This window comes from Acomys russatus, chromosome 6, assembly GCF_903995435.1.
Source record: "Acomys russatus chromosome 6, mAcoRus1.1, whole genome shotgun sequence".
Classification (NCBI taxonomy): Eukaryota; Metazoa; Chordata; class Mammalia; order Rodentia; family Muridae; genus Acomys; species Acomys russatus.
Window position 1 is genome coordinate 81,409,494 of NC_067142.1, and position 19,724 is coordinate 81,429,217.

Consider the following 19,724-nt stretch of genomic DNA (forward strand, 5'->3'; position numbering starts at 1 on the left):
TTATTCTACATTCCTCTCTGAAACCCATTTTCTTTCTCAATATTTTAATATTATCTTGACTTTTCTTAACCCTTTTGGATGAGTGACTGCACTTGCCTTTTTCAACTTAGGGAAAAACATAAAGGCTAGAGAACAGAGCTATCATGCATCGAGTGAGTCATTGCATTGTGGGACCATTTACTCCCAAAATATCCCAAGCAAGTACAGAAGCCTAAATGCACAGGTGGTCCGCTTTAGTGAGTCAAGGCTGAGGTGCTGAAGTGTTTGACTGGGGCACGCTCTTAAAGTGACAGTGTTCAAAGATGCTCTGAACACGTAGGTAAGTGCTGTGAAGTTACAGTTTTGGCCTGTGGAGTGTAGCACGACTCACACCGGGCCCCTTGGGGGAGTTTTAAGAATCTTTGTAGAGAGTTTTAATCATATATTTACCAGTGCTACTGCCTGCAGGACATTTCAGTGGTAGGTTTCTGGATGTCTCCTTGATGTTCTTACATCTCTCTTTGCCTCACTCACTGTAATAATCTGCGCTCTCTAAATTAATGAGTATAATAGTATTGTCTCCCCCACAGCGTGAGAAGGTGCTAAATCTTAACATACAAAGAGATGAAAGAGATGAAAGAGGCAATATTTAAGGTTTCCTTTAAACACACCACATTTTAATAATCCAGGCGCTTGTTTGCTTTTGAGAGGGGATCCCACACTGCAGCGTAGGCTAGCCTCAAACTCACAATGATCTGTCTGTCTCCCTGCTTCAGCATCGTTAATGCTGGGATTTGAGCCATCAAGCACCATAACAGCTTCAGTCATTTCTGTGAGAATGTTTCTACTGTGTTCTACGAACTGTCCTGTGTGTCTGTGTGTTCATCAAAATGCAGGACTTCTGGTTCTCTTACCTTGCCTCAGTGCTGTCACCATTTGCCACCCTGTCATACGCCATGGTTGTTACTAAAGTAACAGCAGCTGCATTAGTACTTACACTGAAAGTCATATTGTTAATACTGTTCCTCTCATCAGCCTGACAGGTTGTTGTTTCCTGGTATTCTCGGGGCACCCTATCCTCACAAAGCCGACATGTCTCCTCACAGCATCACCCTCAGCTGCTCATGGATGGATTCTCAGGGTCTGCCCTACATAGACTGTAGCTCTGCCCTACACAGACTGTAGCTCATACCCCTCCAGTGGTCCTCCATGTGGCTTTGTGTCTTGTTGAGTCTTCTCATTCATTGTGTCTTATGGCATAACATCGAGTCTGGTTTTCCTTTGGGGTAGATAGGGTTGTTAGTTTGTTTTTGAGACCGCCATACTGTTGCCCAGGCCAGCCTCAAGTTCCTGGGTGTAACAGTCTCCGCACTGAGACAGTAGCTCAGACTCTAGGTGCTCTCCGCACTGAGACAGACAGTAGCTCAGACTCCAGGTGCTCTCCCAGGCTCACTGGAGACTTGTGTCTTCCATTCATTCAGTCCATTGGCCAGGGTTTCTGTCCACTTCCTACCATGAATTTTCATCTTAGTTGTATTTTTCTGTCTAATGCTTAATGAGTATCAGAGTTTTTGCCATTTGATCATTTTTACCTCAAAATCTTTCAGAATATAAGTAGACACTCAAGAAAATGAAACTTTGAAAACATACTTAAAGAAAAGCACATTTAATTGTTACTTTTAGAACAACGTACCACTTTCTGTTATTGATAATTAGCAGACGTGGTGTTTGTTGAGTAATCTGTCTGTTGAAGTGAGAACAAAACTCAATCTGTGAACATTGCACCTGAGGATTTTTGTACTGTTATTTTGTGTTAAGATCTCAGCAAGTGGCTGAGGCTGTTTGAGATCTCAGAACCATTTTGTTTTAGCCTCCAAAATGCCATATCACAGGCAGATACCACCAGCCCAACTCCTGTGTGATTTTAAGAAGCCATAGGATCAGTGTCCTCATTATGCTTGGCCTATCCCAGAGTGTGTACCTGGGTTCACACTTATCTAGCCTGGGTACCACTTACCCATATCCAGTGAGACAGAACATGTTCACAGCGTTATATGAAGCAGTTTATTGCTTGTAAATGGACAGCAAGATACAAAAGCAGCATTCATTTTGAGCTGATCCCCCGCGGCTCAGGAAAGATGCCTGGGACAAATAGAATCCCACATCACACTTGAGTCACAGCTGAGGGATCCTAAGAGGCAGCCACCCAAGGTTACATTCCTCGGGGACATGTGTTCAGTTGGATCAAAGTCTCAAAAGATATCCTGTTTCCAGATGATGGTTCAGCCAATCTTTCCTTGTCTAAGAACGTTTCTGCCCCAAGTATCTTGTGTAGTTATCTGCCAAGCAGAGGGGCCTGTATCAGTGCAGGGCTAGTGGAGAAAGGCCCTGCATGTCTGGTCTTATATTTCAGCCTTCAGGCGACAGCTTTCCTTCTTATGATTGGACATCTTTCCCCATACCACCCCTCCCTTTAAAGTTACAATTAAGTATTTTCCCAACTGAGCAACATCAGGAAGTTGAGTGTCACCCTCCCAGGTTGAAAGGCAGTTTCACAGGCATGAAGGGATGCCTGACAGTCAGTCACATGTCATCCTGGGAAGATTGTTCTCCTCAGAGTTTTACTCTCAGGACTGGTGTTTGCCGCCATGAGAATCCATGTACCAACATGAGAGCTTGAGACAGGTCAGCTCAGCTATCCCCACAATGTCAAAATGTTTCCCTTCAACCCTGGAGGCTTTGGTGGTGAGATGGAGTTTTCTCCTTCCTTACCAGACTCTTAGAAAATGTGGATTTTGTCATAGTACTTGTAAGAAGTACCAGGCAAAACTATCTAATACTTTGACATATTATTTGAAATAATATTTTATTGCTGATAGTGTTCAATCCTGTTAGTCTCCATAATATCTTTTCATTTTATTCCTAAAAGTACATTTTCATGTAGTTCGTGTCGCACGATTCGGTAACATTTGCACATTACTTGCTCTAATTTCTTACATTATCTATTCATAGCATCAGGAGAAAAGTCTTTGCTATCCTCTTGCCTAGTTAGTAGATTAAAACAAAAATCTGTTAAAATAGAAGACACTTGTTTAATTTCAAAAACAGTAGATCCTGTCACATGTTCTTATTCTGTAGGCGGGGGTTCTTACCTCATTGGTGTCTGCCACCTCCCATCAAAACAGAAAGAGCATCCGTGTTTACACCACTGCAGTGCACTCACCTCCACACGGTGATGCTTGTCATTGCAGTGTCACACGTGCGACAGCATTACAGCTGCTCCTTACTCGGTCTTCTAAAGATTCCAAGATGTTCAGGATTGAATGCTCAGTCTTCCCCATGCTGTCATTTGTTGTTTGGAAAGGAAACCCAATTTGCAACAGATACAAAACTATTAGTCATTTTGCAGCTTTGCCAAAAATAAATGAAAGTATTAACGACTACATCTCTGAGCAGCTGTTAATAAATTGGAGGAGGACTGCTCATTAGAGACTGCATAAGGATGTGGACTGTATGCATGCATGTGTGTGTGCGTGTGTGTAAAACATTGCCTTACACAGAGGCATCGACGAACAGTCCACATGTCAGCAAAGCCAAATGGTGCTCTCCCTATGTCAAAGGCGACACTTGTCCTCTTAGCGTATTTAGCATTTCAAACAGACCTACCCTTGTCATATTGGAGTTGTAATTATTTAACGCCATATTTTTAAATCATATTTTTATGCTGGTTGATAAATATCCAGAAAGTGACTCACTTTAAAGCGTTATAGTCCTTCATAACCTTTCTTCCCAAACTCGGGTAAGACTATTTGTCATGAACAGGTTTGCTCGGCCTTTCTGAGAGAAGAAAAGCCTCTCACAGTGCTTTCCATTCACTCTTCTGTGTGCATGACCAAACTAATAGAAAATAGTCACATGTTCACTTTAATTAGAATGTATGCATTCCATATTTGTTTAATTGGAATACATTTAATTATATATGTGTCCTAATTAAAAAGAACATTTGAATAACTTCAAGGGCTAGAGATAGTTAGAGCAGAGTAATTGGCAGCCTCCCACATATGCAACATAAAATGGCTTTTAAGAGGTTTAATTTTCCCATTCTACACTCCACGACCAAATTACTGTATTTTATAAAACCACACTGTGCGCAAATTGCCAGTGCGCGTGGCTCCTGTCCTCTGGCACCCTGAAATTCTACCCTTCCTTGCCAAGACTTTAAATGAATGACTGGAGAGGGCTCTTTCAAGTTAGGACTACACCAAGTAAAGTAGTCGCTGGCCAATTGAAAATCCGAGCTGTTGCCTTTTGGTTGGCTATGACGGACCCACGGAGAATGAGGGTTTACCAACTGGAAATACATTCTGTATCCTTGTATAGTAAATAAAATTCTTAAAATGCACGCTCCCTCAGTATAGCTCTGATCACGTAGTAGCCTCTTTCCCCCCACAGATGAACGAGATGTTTTCAGATGCCTAGACATGTGCACAGGCTCTGTCCCCAGGGATGGTGGTTGGATGTGGCTGTGGTCACTAATGATGGAAAACTGTTAGCATGTGTGAGCTGTTCCTGCAACCCTTAAGTGAAATAAATTTGTGGTCTGAAGTCCATCTCCTTAAGGACAGGTGTCTGTTTCACAGTTGGCACTCTCCAAATTGGCCCAGTGATTAAGTGGGCATGGACAAAGATCTAACCTTTAGCTCCCAGAGACGGGTCCCCCAGGAAATGATTAAGGTGCGCCCACCGAGCCCTATCACAACAGCTTGTGTCACTCCTGCAGCCTGGGTTGTAACTCCATTACGGAGCACTTGGGAATGCCAAAGCAGTGTGCTCCTGTGCCAGCACCCTTTCGCAAGCAGGCAGCAGCCCTAAGTCATTAGTGGGAGTCACTGGGAGTGCTGCCGCTGCTGTTTGTGAGCCCGTGTCTTACTGTCTGCAGAACCAACCTAAGTCAGCATGGAGCTGCTGTCAGCTAACTGTCTAGAGGAGTTCAGCATGTGGACAAGTTCACTTCAGTATCCCGCCTACCAAATTCATCAGCCACATGATTTTCAGTCCTGTTTTATGCGTGTGGAATCTCAATCAGATCACCTGGATCATGGCAGAACAAAAATTATCCCCAGTATAAATTTTAATGGCCATGTATCTATAATTAGAAGATTTTACCTAACATATTAAAAAAGCAAATATTAAGCACTTAATTATCACTTTAGCCATTTTTATCAATTATGAGATCAATGTAAAATACATTTAAAAGTAATATCAAACTTGTTTACATAATTGTTAGTTTGACTTTTAAGCAAAATTTTTTATGTCCAGTACTTAATTTTTTTCTCTTATCTTCTCTTTTTGGCAATAAATATTTTTGTCATTTCATATTGATTTTGTTTATATACCAGGCTACATGGGAATCTACCTTTGTTTATTTTATACATTTCTGATCAATTCCAACTCATGCCCAATTATATTACACTAAATTAACATAATTCAACAGATGTTGGTATTTAAATGTTTTCTGGCATTTACATCTTGGACAGCTGTATTAGAGCTTGGGGAAAAGGCAAACATTTAGAGTTAAATGCTGAACATATGCTTAAATTACTAATTAGAAAGATGGAATGAAAACTATGTGTTCTCCTTCCTAAGGACAATAAACCTCAGATAAAGATTTTTGTATTTTTTAACAGCAGGTTACAGTATAGGCATGCTCCCAAACTAGAAGACACAGGCAGGCTTCGTGGATAGCTTAATTGAATTTTAAATTTGGTCCTTAAAAATTATGAGCTGTCTGTTTCACTGAGCCTGAAAGGGGCTATTGTGACTCCATACTTGTAAACTTAAGGGCCAAAAGATAAAACATTGCTTGGGGTAAAAGTGATTTTAGTGTGTTATCATGAAACATGTTTATATAGAGAAATGCTACGAAAAGTCAGAACTCATGTCTGCTTATTAGCTAGCTCTCTTAGGCAAGTATGAACGTGTGCGAGGGCTGAAGAGTCAAACCAGGTGCGCCAAGGAAGTACAAATGGCCAACACGTGAAAACGTGTTCAACATCTTCAGCCATCAGAAAAATGTGAATCAAAACTTGACTGAAATTCTAGCTTACTGCAGTCAAAATGGCTGTCAGGAAGAGCACAGACAGCAGCAAACGCTGGTGAGGGTGGCGGAGAGGAGATCCCTGGGGCTGCGTCACATTTACCTGCACAGAAACAGTAGTTCAGTAACAGGTATGAGTGTGCATGCTCCTCCTATGTGTGCCCTCACCAACCGCAAGTCCCGCCTGTCACGTGATTAACCCTGACCACGCCGCCATGCTCTACCTCCTGGCCGTATTTATTACCCAGGCCATTGTGGGAGAGGAAGGACTAAAAGCATTCCTTCCACAGCCCACACTGAGACACAAGACAAGACAGACACTGCAGAACTCCCAACACTGCCAAAAGTAAGGTGTGTGCATGTTGTCTAAAAGCTGTAAAAGTGAACACACAAGCTTTGTACTACCTAACCCTGTACAACCTAAAATACTCCCAGAGATACCTTGGGTTTTTCTGTTTCCGTAAGTAAGCACTTACGTATTAGTGAAATTGGAACCAGTGAACATATAAATTGTTTATAAGAGAAAACTCTTGTAAGCTCTGGGTGTGTCTAGATAAATTTCATTCAATCACTATTTTATAAGCATATGATATTGCTGAGAGAAGTATTCTTTGGCAAGTCAGATGTGGGTCCCACTGCCTTCATGCATATAGCCTGTGCAGAACATTTGTTCATGCCTTGATGACTGTAACTTAAAGACACTAGGGTTTTGTTGTTGTTTTGTTTTTCCAAAAGATGAACTATTATTTCTGTAGCAAGAACCCAAAATGCTTTGTAAGAGGAGTGGCAGGTCAGTTGGTTCCGATAGCGTCTCACTAGGAAGCCATTTCAGCAAGATTCAGTTAAAACTGTTTTCACGTGGTAGCCCCAACATACTCCTAAACAAAACCGTATTTACATACTTCCGTGAGTTCTGGGTATTCTAGCCTCTTAGTCAAACAGTATGTCAGTATGGTGATAAAAGTGGCTGCCACATTTTTCTTTACTCTTTTTGCTGTCTTACTGAGCAAATGCACTTCAGACAATGACATTACCGTGACTCCTTTGAGCAGGCACAGTCACTGGCCAGGGCACAAAACCAAAGCTGAGCTCAGTCTGAAGCCAGTGTGTCCCAGCCCTAGCAGGCTTGGAGAATGGGGCTGTCTCACTCTGCATTTTGGTTAGCATCTAATAAGTGTTGAAGATTTGTTAATTATTAAATGTATTCAAGTAAATTTCAGTAATAGTTGGAGAAATGCCTTTTTTAAATACCCGTTTCATTGCCAAGTGTAATGTTGAGAGCACAGCCTTCCAGCCATTTCTAACACATGACAGCAGCTCATTAGGTTCTGAGAGCTAGACATGGCCATCGGCCTGGAGTTGTTTTCCACATAGTTAACTGACAGATCCTTCTGATCTGAAAACAACTAGAGGCTGCCGTGTCTGGTGAGTGTGATGACAGACGTGCCATGCTGGCGTGGATACAGAGGGAACATATCTGGAAGGGAAGTGGGCTCAGAACACTTAAAAGAAGTGGGAGAGCCCTCTCCTGTATGCTGAGGGAGTTGTGAGGAGAAAAAACCAGCTCTCCAATGTGGGAAGAATTAGGTAGGACACAGCAAGGCCAATTTGGGGAGTAAATAGAGCATCTCTGCTCTAAAGTCAACACTAACGTGTAGCTTTGGTGACTGGCAGAGGGCCTATAGGGACCAGACAAGTGTGGAATGTAAGCTTCCATGATGGCCTCTCTAGGTGCCAGCAGCTCTTCCCTCCAGATGTGAGCCTCTTCACTGGCAAACACAGAGGCTCTGGTCATTACCTGCCCTGCATACAGTAGCCACTTCTGCTTCTGTTTTTGTGTAGCACAATGACATCATAAAAGGAAGAAGGCTCTTCCAGCTTGTGGATGGTACACATGAGGCATGATACCATGCAAATACCAGCCCTGTTGCCAGGCTTTCCATAATGTACAGACAGTATGACATATCTGTGGTTCAGAGTCCTAACCACGAGAAGACCCCTGGCAGCAAGCTCACTCGAAAATGTCAGTGGATTTCAGACCCAAGGACTTGTGAGCTTTTAAGTCTGAGATAAAAATGGGTGTTTTGTTCTCATTTACATAGGTAAAGCAAACAGAACCAAATGCTAAAGAAGAAACAGTCTTTCTGTTAACCAGAAAATAACTTAGTTGTTATTTTAAATGACCTTTATTCTTTCCTTATCATAGCGAATTGCTCCCCTTGTGTGCATGTGTGGCAGTTTACTGCGTCTCATGCTTGTGTGTTTTGTTTAGGGACAGCTCACTGAGCATGCCTCCAGGAGTATTGAGTGGCAGCGTGTGAACCTGGATCAATTACGTTTACCTTTGCTGTGCTTCTTACCTGCAGCATTTGCATGGTAGTATAGTCGGAGTGATAAGCTGTTGCTCAGATGCAGTCTGTGCCCCATACTTTACATAAGGAGAGCTAAAATCTTGCCCCCAAGGTTTTAAAGTACAGACTAGTCTATACAATTTCTGAATGTATGGAAACCAAGGCAAAGAGAGGAAAAGTGGCATGCTGAAGATTGGTGGCCATCCTTCGCCAGCATCAGCAAATATGGCGTCCAGGGGTCTTCTTCACAGATGTAGCAGGCAGTCTGAGACTGGAGCATTAAAGGGAACAAGCCAGTAGACCCGTGGTGACTGAAGTACTCACGGCCTCTACAGCTGTAAGCTTGATGGCCTTTGAAACAGATTCACCCTCTACCCAGACAACTTGCATCTATCCAACCTGGGTTTTGTTTTTGTTTTTTGTGGTTTTTTTTTTTTTTTTCATTTATCTATTATATGTCTTATAGGCTTATTGAAAAATAAAAATCGAGTAATAATGAGAAGAAACCCCCAGGAAATGCCAGCACATGATAGTCACCAGTGTCCCTGCACAGTTCTCAGACCCTTTCTGCCTGTGCTATGTGGCTTTCCTCAGTTGTTTGCATTAGCTTTGGTTCTGGTAGAGAGAGCTTATGCAGTCACTCCTGGGTTATGGTGTGGTAGATGCCTGAAGCGCGGATTTTATCACTCACCATATTCTAATACAAAGGCCCTATCTATGTATGAGATATTTAAAGTATCACATAAAAACTGAGGTTTACTTAGACAGTCTCACTGTAGCCCGAGTTGACCTGGAATTCACCATTAAAGCTGGCCTTTCATTCATAGCCATGCTCCTGCCTCTGAATGCTGAATTACAGATGTGAGCCACCATGTTTAGCTAAGTGCACTGTAGATGGCCAGTTTCAGACCCCTGCTCCTGTTACTCAGGAAACCCTCTCTGTTAATGAATGGCTCTGTTGCTGGGAAAGTCCACACTTGGACATCTCACACTTGAGTCTGGAGGTGCCTGGTAAGCACAGTAGGTGAGCTCCTGCAGCAGCCATCACGTACAGCAAAAACAGTTGGGAAGAAATGAGTGGGGGGAGATTAGGACTCTACCTACGGTGGCAGAGCCACTAGTAGCACACGTCTGTCAGTTGTAGCTGAGAAGGGCTGTGTGCTGGCAGGGAGAGCACCCTGGTCAACGGAGTGCAGGGTCAATAGGTGTGGGTTGCAGAGTCTCGGATGGGAGAAGCTGCCGCTGCAGGGATCTTAGAAGAAGCCCCATCGCAAGCTTTGATTTAGTCCAGAACGTGAACGTGTGAGGCGGTCTAGGCAGTGGCCTGGCTTTGAAGGAACCAAGATGTGGCAGGATTTAGAGTGAGATACAATAAAGCCAAGGGCAGCATGAGCTCCGTCACTGCCACCAGTTACCTTCTTCAGGGCGCTAACCTAAGACCTAACACAATCAAGAAGCCTGCGTGGGATTGAGGCTGAGTGCAGGGCCAAGTGACCAACATATATGGGAGAGAGAAGGCATCTGAGCCAGGCTACAGTTCCTAATGGGGACTTGCTGTGCGCGGCCTGGGAGATTTGACACAAGAAGGGGCTGGAGATAGCTCAGCGGATAAAGGGCTTGTGCACCATCGTAAGGACAAGAATTTGGACTCCTCTGTCCCCATGTATAAACCAGATCTATAATACTAGCTCTCAGCAGGTGGAGACAGGCGATCCTTAAGACGAGCTGCCTAGCTAGACTCACTGAATTGGCAGCTCGGGGCTCAGTGAGAGACCCTGACTTAGTGGGGAGGAATTGAGGGAGACACCAACCTTTGAACTACATATGCATGTGCATACACCCCACATACTCAGGCGCCGGGTGGAGAGGACGAAAATGCTTCAAAAGAAAACACTGAAAACCAATAGAAGATTGCCTGAAAGTTCTTGAGACTTGGCGTGCATGGGGCACAGAAGGAGCAGAGCTTGAACCACCCGTCTCTTCAGTTTAATCTGTGGAGACACACTGACACTGGGTAAGGGAGAGGGAGGGCCATTTGAGTCTGGCAAGGGACAGTCACACTGGGCTGCATTTCCCAGTGCTGTCCATCCCTCTGCCACCCAGGCGCTCCTCTAGTGACACTACAGACCCGCCTTACTTCTGTGCAGCTGATGCCCTGTCCAGGCAGATATTGTCCCAGCTGACAGTGAGCATTCTTGCCAAATGCCAGGGCCATGGTCACATCTGCTTGTCTCTCTCTGCAGCTTGTCCCAGGCTGCTCGGGAACACAGTGTATCCAGGGGGCAGCTTTCGCAAGGCCTAATGCTCTGGAAAGTCTCTTTGTAAATGCATGCAGCGAAGAGACAGGCTCCTGTTGTCTTGCCTTTAGTATTATTGTGTTTGACGTGGCCTTCCTCGCTGCTGTCAGTCCCTGTCAAAGCCACACTCTCCTCTCCGGCAAGGTGCTTCTCTGCAGGGTTATCGTTGTTTTGGTGTGGGTTTCTGTTGATTACTTTTTCTTCACTCCAGATGATAAGATGTTCAGTTCAGCCCATCTGAAAGGCTGGCTTGCAGTAAACAATGGGGCTAAGTCAGCACAGGTCTATCTAACCAGCAAAACAAAGTGAAAATGCCTCCAGGATGCTGGTTTTCTTGTGTTTAATAGACTGTCTTGTGGGAAGCCTCATTTCGAGTCATTCTCAGCAGAGAAATGAAAGCACCCCTCCGTCCTTTCTGCTCAGATGAGAGGGAGGGCTAACTTGAGGGTGCTAAGCAAAACCTTGAGCTACCCTCATCTCCTCCTCTGCCCAGAAAAATTCTGTAGCTGACAGTACAGTGGGAGAAATGAAGTTTTAAAGGCAGTGTTTCCCCCAGAGAGTGCTTTCCATGCGTTTAAGTGCTCGGGTTCTGAATGCCTTTTTCAAGAACAGTGTTGAGTTGAGTGGGAGCCAGCTGTATTAGTTGTCAGGATAGATGGCTCCAGGGGTGAAGTGACTGCTGCACATGGCTGAGGAACCGAGTTCGTATCCCTCACACCCACGTAAGAAGTCCAGTGTGATATGTCAGGTGTGTAACGCCAGGGCCTGGAAAGGAAGAGATTCTCCAGGACTCACTGGCCCCCTCGCATTGTCTCAAAGAATGGTGGATAGTGATAATGACACCAGTTTTGATTCCTCTGGCCTCCTCACGCACATGCATAGGCAGGCACACACACACACACACACACACGAAGCAAAATAGAATTTGGTGACTAAAACAGACTCCAAAAGTACAGCTTCTTTCTATTAAAGAAAAAAATCCCACAGAGGGTGTGTGTGCGTGTGTGCACGCACGCCACCACCACTCCTCTGATTATTTTATTTTTTTATATCATCTCCTGTTTAGACTTAAGTTGTTCTACAGTAAGAACTGAATGCCACTTTTCCTTCATGTCTTCCTCTCCTCTTTCCTGCGCAGCCTGTATAGAAGCATATGCTAAGTACACGGTGCACACTAGGAAATGCTGCTGAATTAATTTTGTGCAGAAGAATAGGTCTCTGTGGTTTCCTTACAATGCTTTAAGTTTATTTAAAAAATAAATGCGATCATAACCATTCATTTTTCTTGAGATCATGAGGCAGTACTTCCCTCCCCGAAACAATAAGTGTGTTACAGTTTTGGGTGACAATAACCATTGGAGAGCAAAGAAAAGCAAAATTATTTGTTAACTCACTGAACTAATTTTTAGGGATTTATTCTGTAAAATGCGGACTCTCTGCAGAAGGAAAGCGAGTCAGTGCTGTTTCTGTGAGGCTGTAGAGTCTGTGCTGCTGGTCTGTTTCCGCCAATGATGTTATTCAACTCACTCACCGTGGCTGCACATGTATTTGAAATAATTTGTTCAAAATGTATACGGTTTGCTCAGCTATAGTTTTTCATTATATTTAAAACACCAGTATATGTATATGCAGTATTAATGTATATCACTGTCTCACATCTCTTTTTTCATTTCTAAAATATCTGGCTGTTGTCTATTTAGAATTTTTTAAACTGTTACCTCTGTGTAAGAGTGAAGGTGCGTGTGCTTTAATACTTTTCACATTTATTTCTACTCCTTGATTTTAAGTCCCTATCCCAACCACACACATCCCGGGTTATGGTCACGGAAATGGCTTGAAAAGCCTGAAGACTTTAGTTCCTTGCATTAGCCCTTTCAACTTCTAGTTAAACCATTGTTTGTTGTTATTGTTGTTGTTGTTTTTAACTTTTTTAATCTAGAAGACAAAAGTTCGCCAGAATTAGCTCATTGTAACTGGCTCACTGGTTCTGAAAGTAGCAAGGCTCAGCCTGAGTCTTGTACCTCCTGTCTTTACATAGCTGCAGCCTGGTATCATGCAGGCTGTGTATGCGCAGCAGACGGGCACCCGTGCATCCAACGCACTCTCTCCTGACTAGTAAATAATTAAGCAATTCTAATTGTGTGAGTTATAAGGACAACATCGCCATTTCCTTCCATCTATTTAAAATGTTTTAAAAGAATTCACTACTGTATAATATCCTAAAAGAAATTGATCATACTTTTCCTGTAATAAATGTCATCCTGACAGTAAAGCATTAGCAACCAATTGATAACCTAGCAACAATATTGTGATCTCTTTAGATAATTAATCTTCGCTATTTTCCTGTCAGATGCAACAGTGCTTGATTTTATGTTGAGCCAGAAAGATTGCCAGTTTTGAAAATTAAAAAGCATTCCTTTTATATTATTCATCCCAGTAACAATTTATGATGGTGCATTTAGCTGCTGAACGCTTGTCAACAAACGTAATTATGTTTCGATATAAACAAGATTGGTGGTTTTACTATGCAGCTCCATCTTTGGTGAGAATGTTTTGATTTAGGTTCAGATTATACAAGCTGTGTATTTATGTGTCATTTTCTCCCTCCTTTGTTAATAGTTTTTATTCCTTCTGATAATTACTTGTAGGCAAACAAGCATGCATTTAGGATCCTTGTGCACAGGAGACATCAAAAGGAGAAGAAAGGCTGCCCCATTGCCTGGACCCACTACATCAGGTAACACAAAGTGGGTTGGAGTGGAGCGCAGATGCGGAGCACATAAATCACCACAGATAAAACATAGGCGATTCATAATCACTGTCCCTGCAAGAGAGGCATGGTTGCAGAAACTATGAGGCAGATCATTTGCCTTTACGTTAGAATGCATAGCCTGCTCATTATGTGAACCCAGCAAGTAGCTAATCAGCGAGACACGTGCTGTATACCGACTCAGATGGGTGGGATGCACAAAGATACAGAAACTTCCAAAGTTGTGCCTTTGTGGCTTGAAGAAAGTTTCAGACTTGCAGGGGAAACAGAGCACAAGTAGATGAGATAGAAATAGCTCACTGCCTCAGACTGTGTGATTACTAGGTCTGAGGTGTGTATAGGATGGACACTGTGACTGCTAGAGCCTGTGTCTTCCGGGGCAGTGCCCTTAGCATCCTGAGCATGGACACACTCTGAGGATATATGAAGACCTCCTTTGGCTCTTGCCCCTACGTCTTACCTCCTACCCATGTCTCCTTGCTGAAATAGCCTGCATGCCCTTCCAGACAGAAGCTGAGGTTTGCCTGTGGTGCATGATGTTGGTCCAGCTCAGGACTGTATGTGTGGGCTCAGCGGCTGTGTTCTGATTAGAACTCTTCCGCATTAAGTGTAAGTGAACTTACAAGATATTATGACAATATTTGCCTTTTTTTATGTCACGAGATGATGCCTGGGCATCCCTGGAAAAGGACAGAGACAAAGCCAGAGAGGCCATCTGTCAGAATTAACATCTAGCTACCAACAGTATCATGTCCAGAAGAGGAAAGGACCAGAAAGGAAGGGGCCAGATCCCACCAAAATACATCATATGCAATTATAAAGATGCCGTAGCAGAGTTCATTATTTTATACAATTAACATACTCTAATATAAAATGAATGGAAAAAAAGAGACCTCTCTATTACATATACTGACTTGAGCCTAATTTTATATCTGAGATTTATAGAAGATGTGCACAGCTATAACTGTGGCGAAATGTATAATACTCATGAAATACTTGAAAATGTACCATCTCTCCATGACAAAGTGCAGCAATGTTTTAGGTCTAGAAGATATGATAAGTTCTTCCTATCTCCCCGAAGGCTGGGACAGGACTCCTCAGCATCCCCATTCCCAGGGAGTGCTCCCCTGAACTCTGACCCCAGTGGTAGGAGCCACAGAAGGGCAAGTCCTAGGAATATTACTAACGATCCTGTGTGGCCACAGTAACAAGGCAGGAGGCTGTGCCAGGTCCTGACACACAGCGCCTGTGTGGAGCGGAGAAGAGCGCATGCTTGAGAAAGAGGCCGCACACTTCTTAGGACAGGAGGCTTCTTACTTCAGAGTTCAGGGCACCAGAGGGAACCATTTATGCAGAGTTTAGACACACACCTTCACTGTAGCCCAGACAGCCCTCCGTCATAGCTTGTGCCAGGATATCCCACAGACTGTACTTCAAGTCTGCTTTTCATTTTACTACTAGATTTTAACTTATGGAATAAAATTTATAGGTACTTTGTGTGTGTGTGTGTGTGTGTGTGTGTGTGTGTGTTTACTCAAAATGTTATGTCACTCATTTTAAGTGTATTTTTCTAACATGTGTGCAGCAGTTCTTTTCAAAGAGGAAGAAATGCAATAAATTGAGGGAAGTCCCTGGTGTCCCAGCCCTGAGTGAAGGTGCTTATCCACATGCACTCAGAAAGGCCATTGCATAAATACTCTTGGATAATGAGGCTAGCCTTGCCTTGTCCATGAAAATTGCTGTTTTCAAATTCTAGAATAGCGTTAGTCACAGAATACCGAGTCTGTTACATCTATAAATTTCCCAGGCTTTACTGGCCTGCAGATTTCATCTTGAAAGACTATTCCTGGGATGGAAGAAATGGCTCAGCAGCCACCCAAAAGCTAGGTGCAGCGAGCAGTGCCCGTAACTTCAGTGTCGTGGGGGATGAAGGGGCAGTCACGAGGGCTTGCTTAGCAGCAGCAGCAGCTTCACTCTAGGTTCAAGGAGAGACAGTCTTTTGGGAATCAGGGAGAGTGATAATGCGTGTGCACCCACACACAAATGTGTGCCACACACACATATGTTTTTGCTGTGTCCACAGGTCCTTGCAGACCTTCCAAAAGGCGCATCCCTGAGATGCACTCTCTTGGGCCTTTCTTTTCTTCAGCACCAAATATAAAGGAGGAAAATTTAAGAATAAATGAAAAGTCCCACTCATGAAATAGAATCAAGATGTGGACAGATAGATGTTATTGCTTGTAATCCTCTCTGCTATCTCTGTAATTTATTGTGAAAACAAAAGCAGATGTAGAAAGGGCTTACCACGCAACTGAAGGAGCCTGCAGTTTGCCACCCACATTGGAGCTGCGTAAGTTGATGCCTGTCAGCATGAACAGTGTAACACATTCCTGATAAACCCCAGATCTGACTGGGATGCTGCTAAGGTGGAGACAGTCCTCCAGTCCTCTCAGCAAGTGTGCTGGGCAGGATTCGGTCTGTTTTGAAGGCTGCACCAGCCAGCCGTGGTATTGGTTGCACATTTATTAATTGTGACAGGAACACCAAATTTACTTCAGTGCCTTAGCTTATTTACTGCTCCTTCACCTTCGTATTCAGTATTGACAATGTAAAATGAATATTGATATGGCTCGGTATTGACTGTTTTAATGTATGGCTTGTTCTCTGCCTCCTTCAAAGTCACATACAAAGCCAGTGTGTGTCTCCAGCAGAGAATGTAGATTTACTGTTGTAAAATTGAGGGGTGCGGAAGCAAGAGGCTTGCCAGCAGACTGCGTTTTATAGTCTGACAAATGTCATCGGTAAAGGTGAGGAAAAGCAGTGAGCAGCACAGGAAGGAGGCTGTCACACCTTTTACAGGCCTTCAGTGGTGCTGGCTGTGTCTTCATCTTTGGTAGAAGTCCTAGCTTATTAAGGATTTGATGGTAAAAATGCTGAACACTTTTATTGAGATATGGTGCCGGCCACACTTTAGCATCTTCCACTCTGCAGCCCTGAGTTTAGTGCTATTTGCAGCTACAATTGTCTGGCCTCTGGTCAGTTACTATTTAGTTTCGGATAACCTAAACCTTGATAGCAAAAACACTCCTCCAAACACAATAGGACTAGTATGTATTTCATATATGGTTTCATCATAAGAAACTGGTTTTACTTTATATTTTCATTTAAATTTAAATAATCATTTTCATTGTTTAAAATATAAGTGCAGGGCTGGGAAGCACACTCAGTGGGTGAGTGCATGCTAAGCATCAACAGGGGCCTGCCTGCCATCCCCAGGGCGTGTGTGTGTGTGTGTGTGTGTGTGTGTGTGTGTGTGTGTGTGTGTGTGTGTATTAGATTGATTGTATGTACCTGTAAAATGTGTAATATTACATCTCAGATAACTGACATATTTGACAGACAACACTAACACCTACCATGTTCTCACTTCTGTCCCTAAAGTAGATACTGAAGGCATAATTACTACTCACCATTTTGATAACATTACTAATCATGGTAGCCTGGACCCTCTGCTGGCTAGCAAAGAGACTGGAAATGCAAGAGAGAGAACTATTAAACACCTTCTGAATACGGGCAGGCACAGGGGGAGTGTGCTTGCTTGCCTACTATTCCATGGGAAGCGGCTTGTCACCTCCCTGTCCACTGAGTCTTGATCCAACATCAATACAACGCTTTAGGAGCCAAATTACTCAACAAGCTGCCAATTAGGCTGGCAGTCAGCTGGATAGATTAGTGGCTGAGAGAGGCCGATGCAAGATTTTCATCTCTTGCGCCAATTACACAAGTGGGTTGCCCTCCACCACGTTCTACTCTGTGGAGGGTCTGAGGGGAGAGGACGCACTCCACTACAGTAGACTCAGGGGACCAAGCAGACAGCAAGTGCTGGACTGCTGGGTACTCCTCTCATACAGCAAGACTGAGACGAATTTCCGGGCTTGAGGAACTAAGCGTGAGGGCCTGAGCTCCGATCGCCAGCACCCATGTTAAAGCTCAGTGCTGGAGACAGCCAGAGGAGTCCGGTGTCTCGCTGGCCTGGGGTGGACACGGCCCCTGAACTCCAGAGGAAGTGAGAGATGCTGTCTCCTTGAGTCAACTGGAGAGTAACAGAGGAACCATCTGTGTCAGCCTCTGGCCTCTAAGGCACATGCATAACTGTAAAGTCTTAGGAATTCAGAATATAACCAGTTATGGTTTGGTTTGGTTTTATTACAGTCAGGGTTTAGGGCAAATATAAGATATTATGGGATAAGTTGCATTTTTACCACAGCCCACGAGGCAGTGAAACCACCCAGTTGTGGGTGTGTCCAAGTTTGTAGGACTGTCTTCACGTGCATGAGCTCATCGGAGCCTGTGGCTTTGTATGCTGTGGGCAGTGGACACCGTAGGATGCCTGTCTGATGGATGAGAAACCATCCGGGGTGGACCTTTACCTGTGGCTTCCCATGTTCTCATTTCAGGAATTGTGGGTGAAAATGCACAGCCAATCGTAGAGAGCAACATCGGGAACCGCATGCTTCAGAGTATGGGCTGGACACCTGGATCAGGCCTCGGGCGAGATGGCAGAGGGATCTCTGAGCCGGTTCAAGCCGTGCAAAGGCCGAAAGGGTTAGGACTTGGATTTCCTCTACCACAGAGTACTCCCGCGAGCTCTGCCCCCACATCTGGAAAGCCTGCCTGAGCAGAGCAGCAAGGAGGACGGCCTGCAGTTTCTGTTCCCATGCCCCAGTGTTGTAACATGACCGTAGAGCTGTCTGGTTTGAAGCTGAGCTCCGCGTCGCCTCCAGCTAGCTTCTGGGCTGTGTAGAGTCCCAACCACAGTGATAGAAATGGGATTCCTTCACAACTCATGGTGCTAAAGAACAGACCTCGGGCCCTCACGTCCCCTCATGATTTCCAGCAGTTTCTAGACAGGAGGAACAGTTGGTCACTTATTTATTTTGATCCTAGATGTCAGTTCTTTCTGCTGCCTCGCTCGAATCATGCATGTGTGTGATGCCCAGACAAACTCGAGCACACCCGGTAGGCCGGAAAGGACCACATTTCTCATGATGCTTACACGAGGTAGTTCTGTCCGCCCCATCACCATGCAGGGAGTCAGAGCACACCTGGGAAAGGCTTGCTAAGCTCGCAGGCCTTGGTGTGGCCTCTCGTGCGGATATGTGACAGCGATGCCCATTAATTCTTTGAGTGTAGCACGAATTCACAGTGGACAAATAGCAATCAGTGCTTGGCTCAGACATTTGACAAAGTTAACCTCATTGTCGTCGTCACCAGAGTGCCCTCAACATTACGCCAGTGCAGAGTTTATAAATCTTACCTCATTTAGAACGTAAAATAATTACTAAAAGGAAATGTATTTTTTTCAATTGACGCTGACTGAGCTGTCAGCCCTGCCCTCCGAATGTCTACCTCTTCCCAAAGGCTGGTGTTTTTTAGGGATCAGCTCCAGGATGAAGAAGAACGACTTAAGGTTTGGTCACTGAAGTAAATTATTAAACTCTTGAGTCAGTTTATTTGAAGATTTAAGTAGCTTTCCTAGTAACTGAGATGACTAGCAGTGGCCTAACTCACTTCCCAAGGTACAGGAAAAACTGAGGGGACCTGTCATTCTCAGATTAAAACATTTACTTTACAATGAAGTGAAACGCTATGTTCCTTCCATTCCATTTCTGGGTCATTCACTTCGTAATGCCAGAAATGTTAAGTTGTTCTTGGTTCAGAAAATACTGATTTCTTCTAATCTTCATTAAAAACCATGATAATTATTATTACTTACAATGGCCTCAGTTGGTTCAGTAAAGGTTGAGATAACCCATATAAGTGTATACTTGAACAAACTAGTATGAACTTCAATTTTATAAATTCAAAGTATTTAAAATACTTTTTAAGGCAGTAGAAAATGTTTCAGCAGGTAACAGGCCTTTCCTGCGTGGCCCCCTATCAAAAATGCACCCTCCATAGTCTAACAAACATTTGCATTTCTTCTGGAAACGGTCTTACCGGGAAGTACTGTGGTAAGAAGTAGGCTGCTAGGACAAGACAGGTGGACACCTGTGTGAGTGTTCATGGAACACTTGTGTTGGGTGAAGTGCTTCTACTTGTACAAGCTCATTACTAGAAAAATTGCCGTTTTTTTTTAACAGCTAACAGCTATCTTCCTAAATGTTTACTGTTCGTGTAGGAGGGACAGTGGAGGACAGTGTAGCAACAGTGTACTGCACTCCTGTAGG

General features: G+C 43.9%; 1 protein-coding gene across 2 annotated transcripts in view; it reads left to right on the plus strand.

The window, feature by feature from the left end:
• Gpatch2 (G-patch domain containing 2) overlaps positions 1-19,500 on the plus strand; it is a 130,445-nt gene extending 110,945 nt beyond the window's left edge. For both annotated transcript variants that reach the window (XM_051148104.1, XM_051148101.1), the window contains exons 9-10: positions 13,373-13,461; positions 17,952-19,500. In XM_051148104.1, coding sequence (XP_051004061.1) covers positions 13,373-13,461; positions 17,952-18,172 — 310 coding nt within the window. In that variant the 3' untranslated portion in view covers positions 18,173-19,500. The remainder of the gene's footprint in view (positions 1-13,372; positions 13,462-17,951) is intronic.
• Positions 19,501-19,724: the final 224 nt, after the last annotated feature.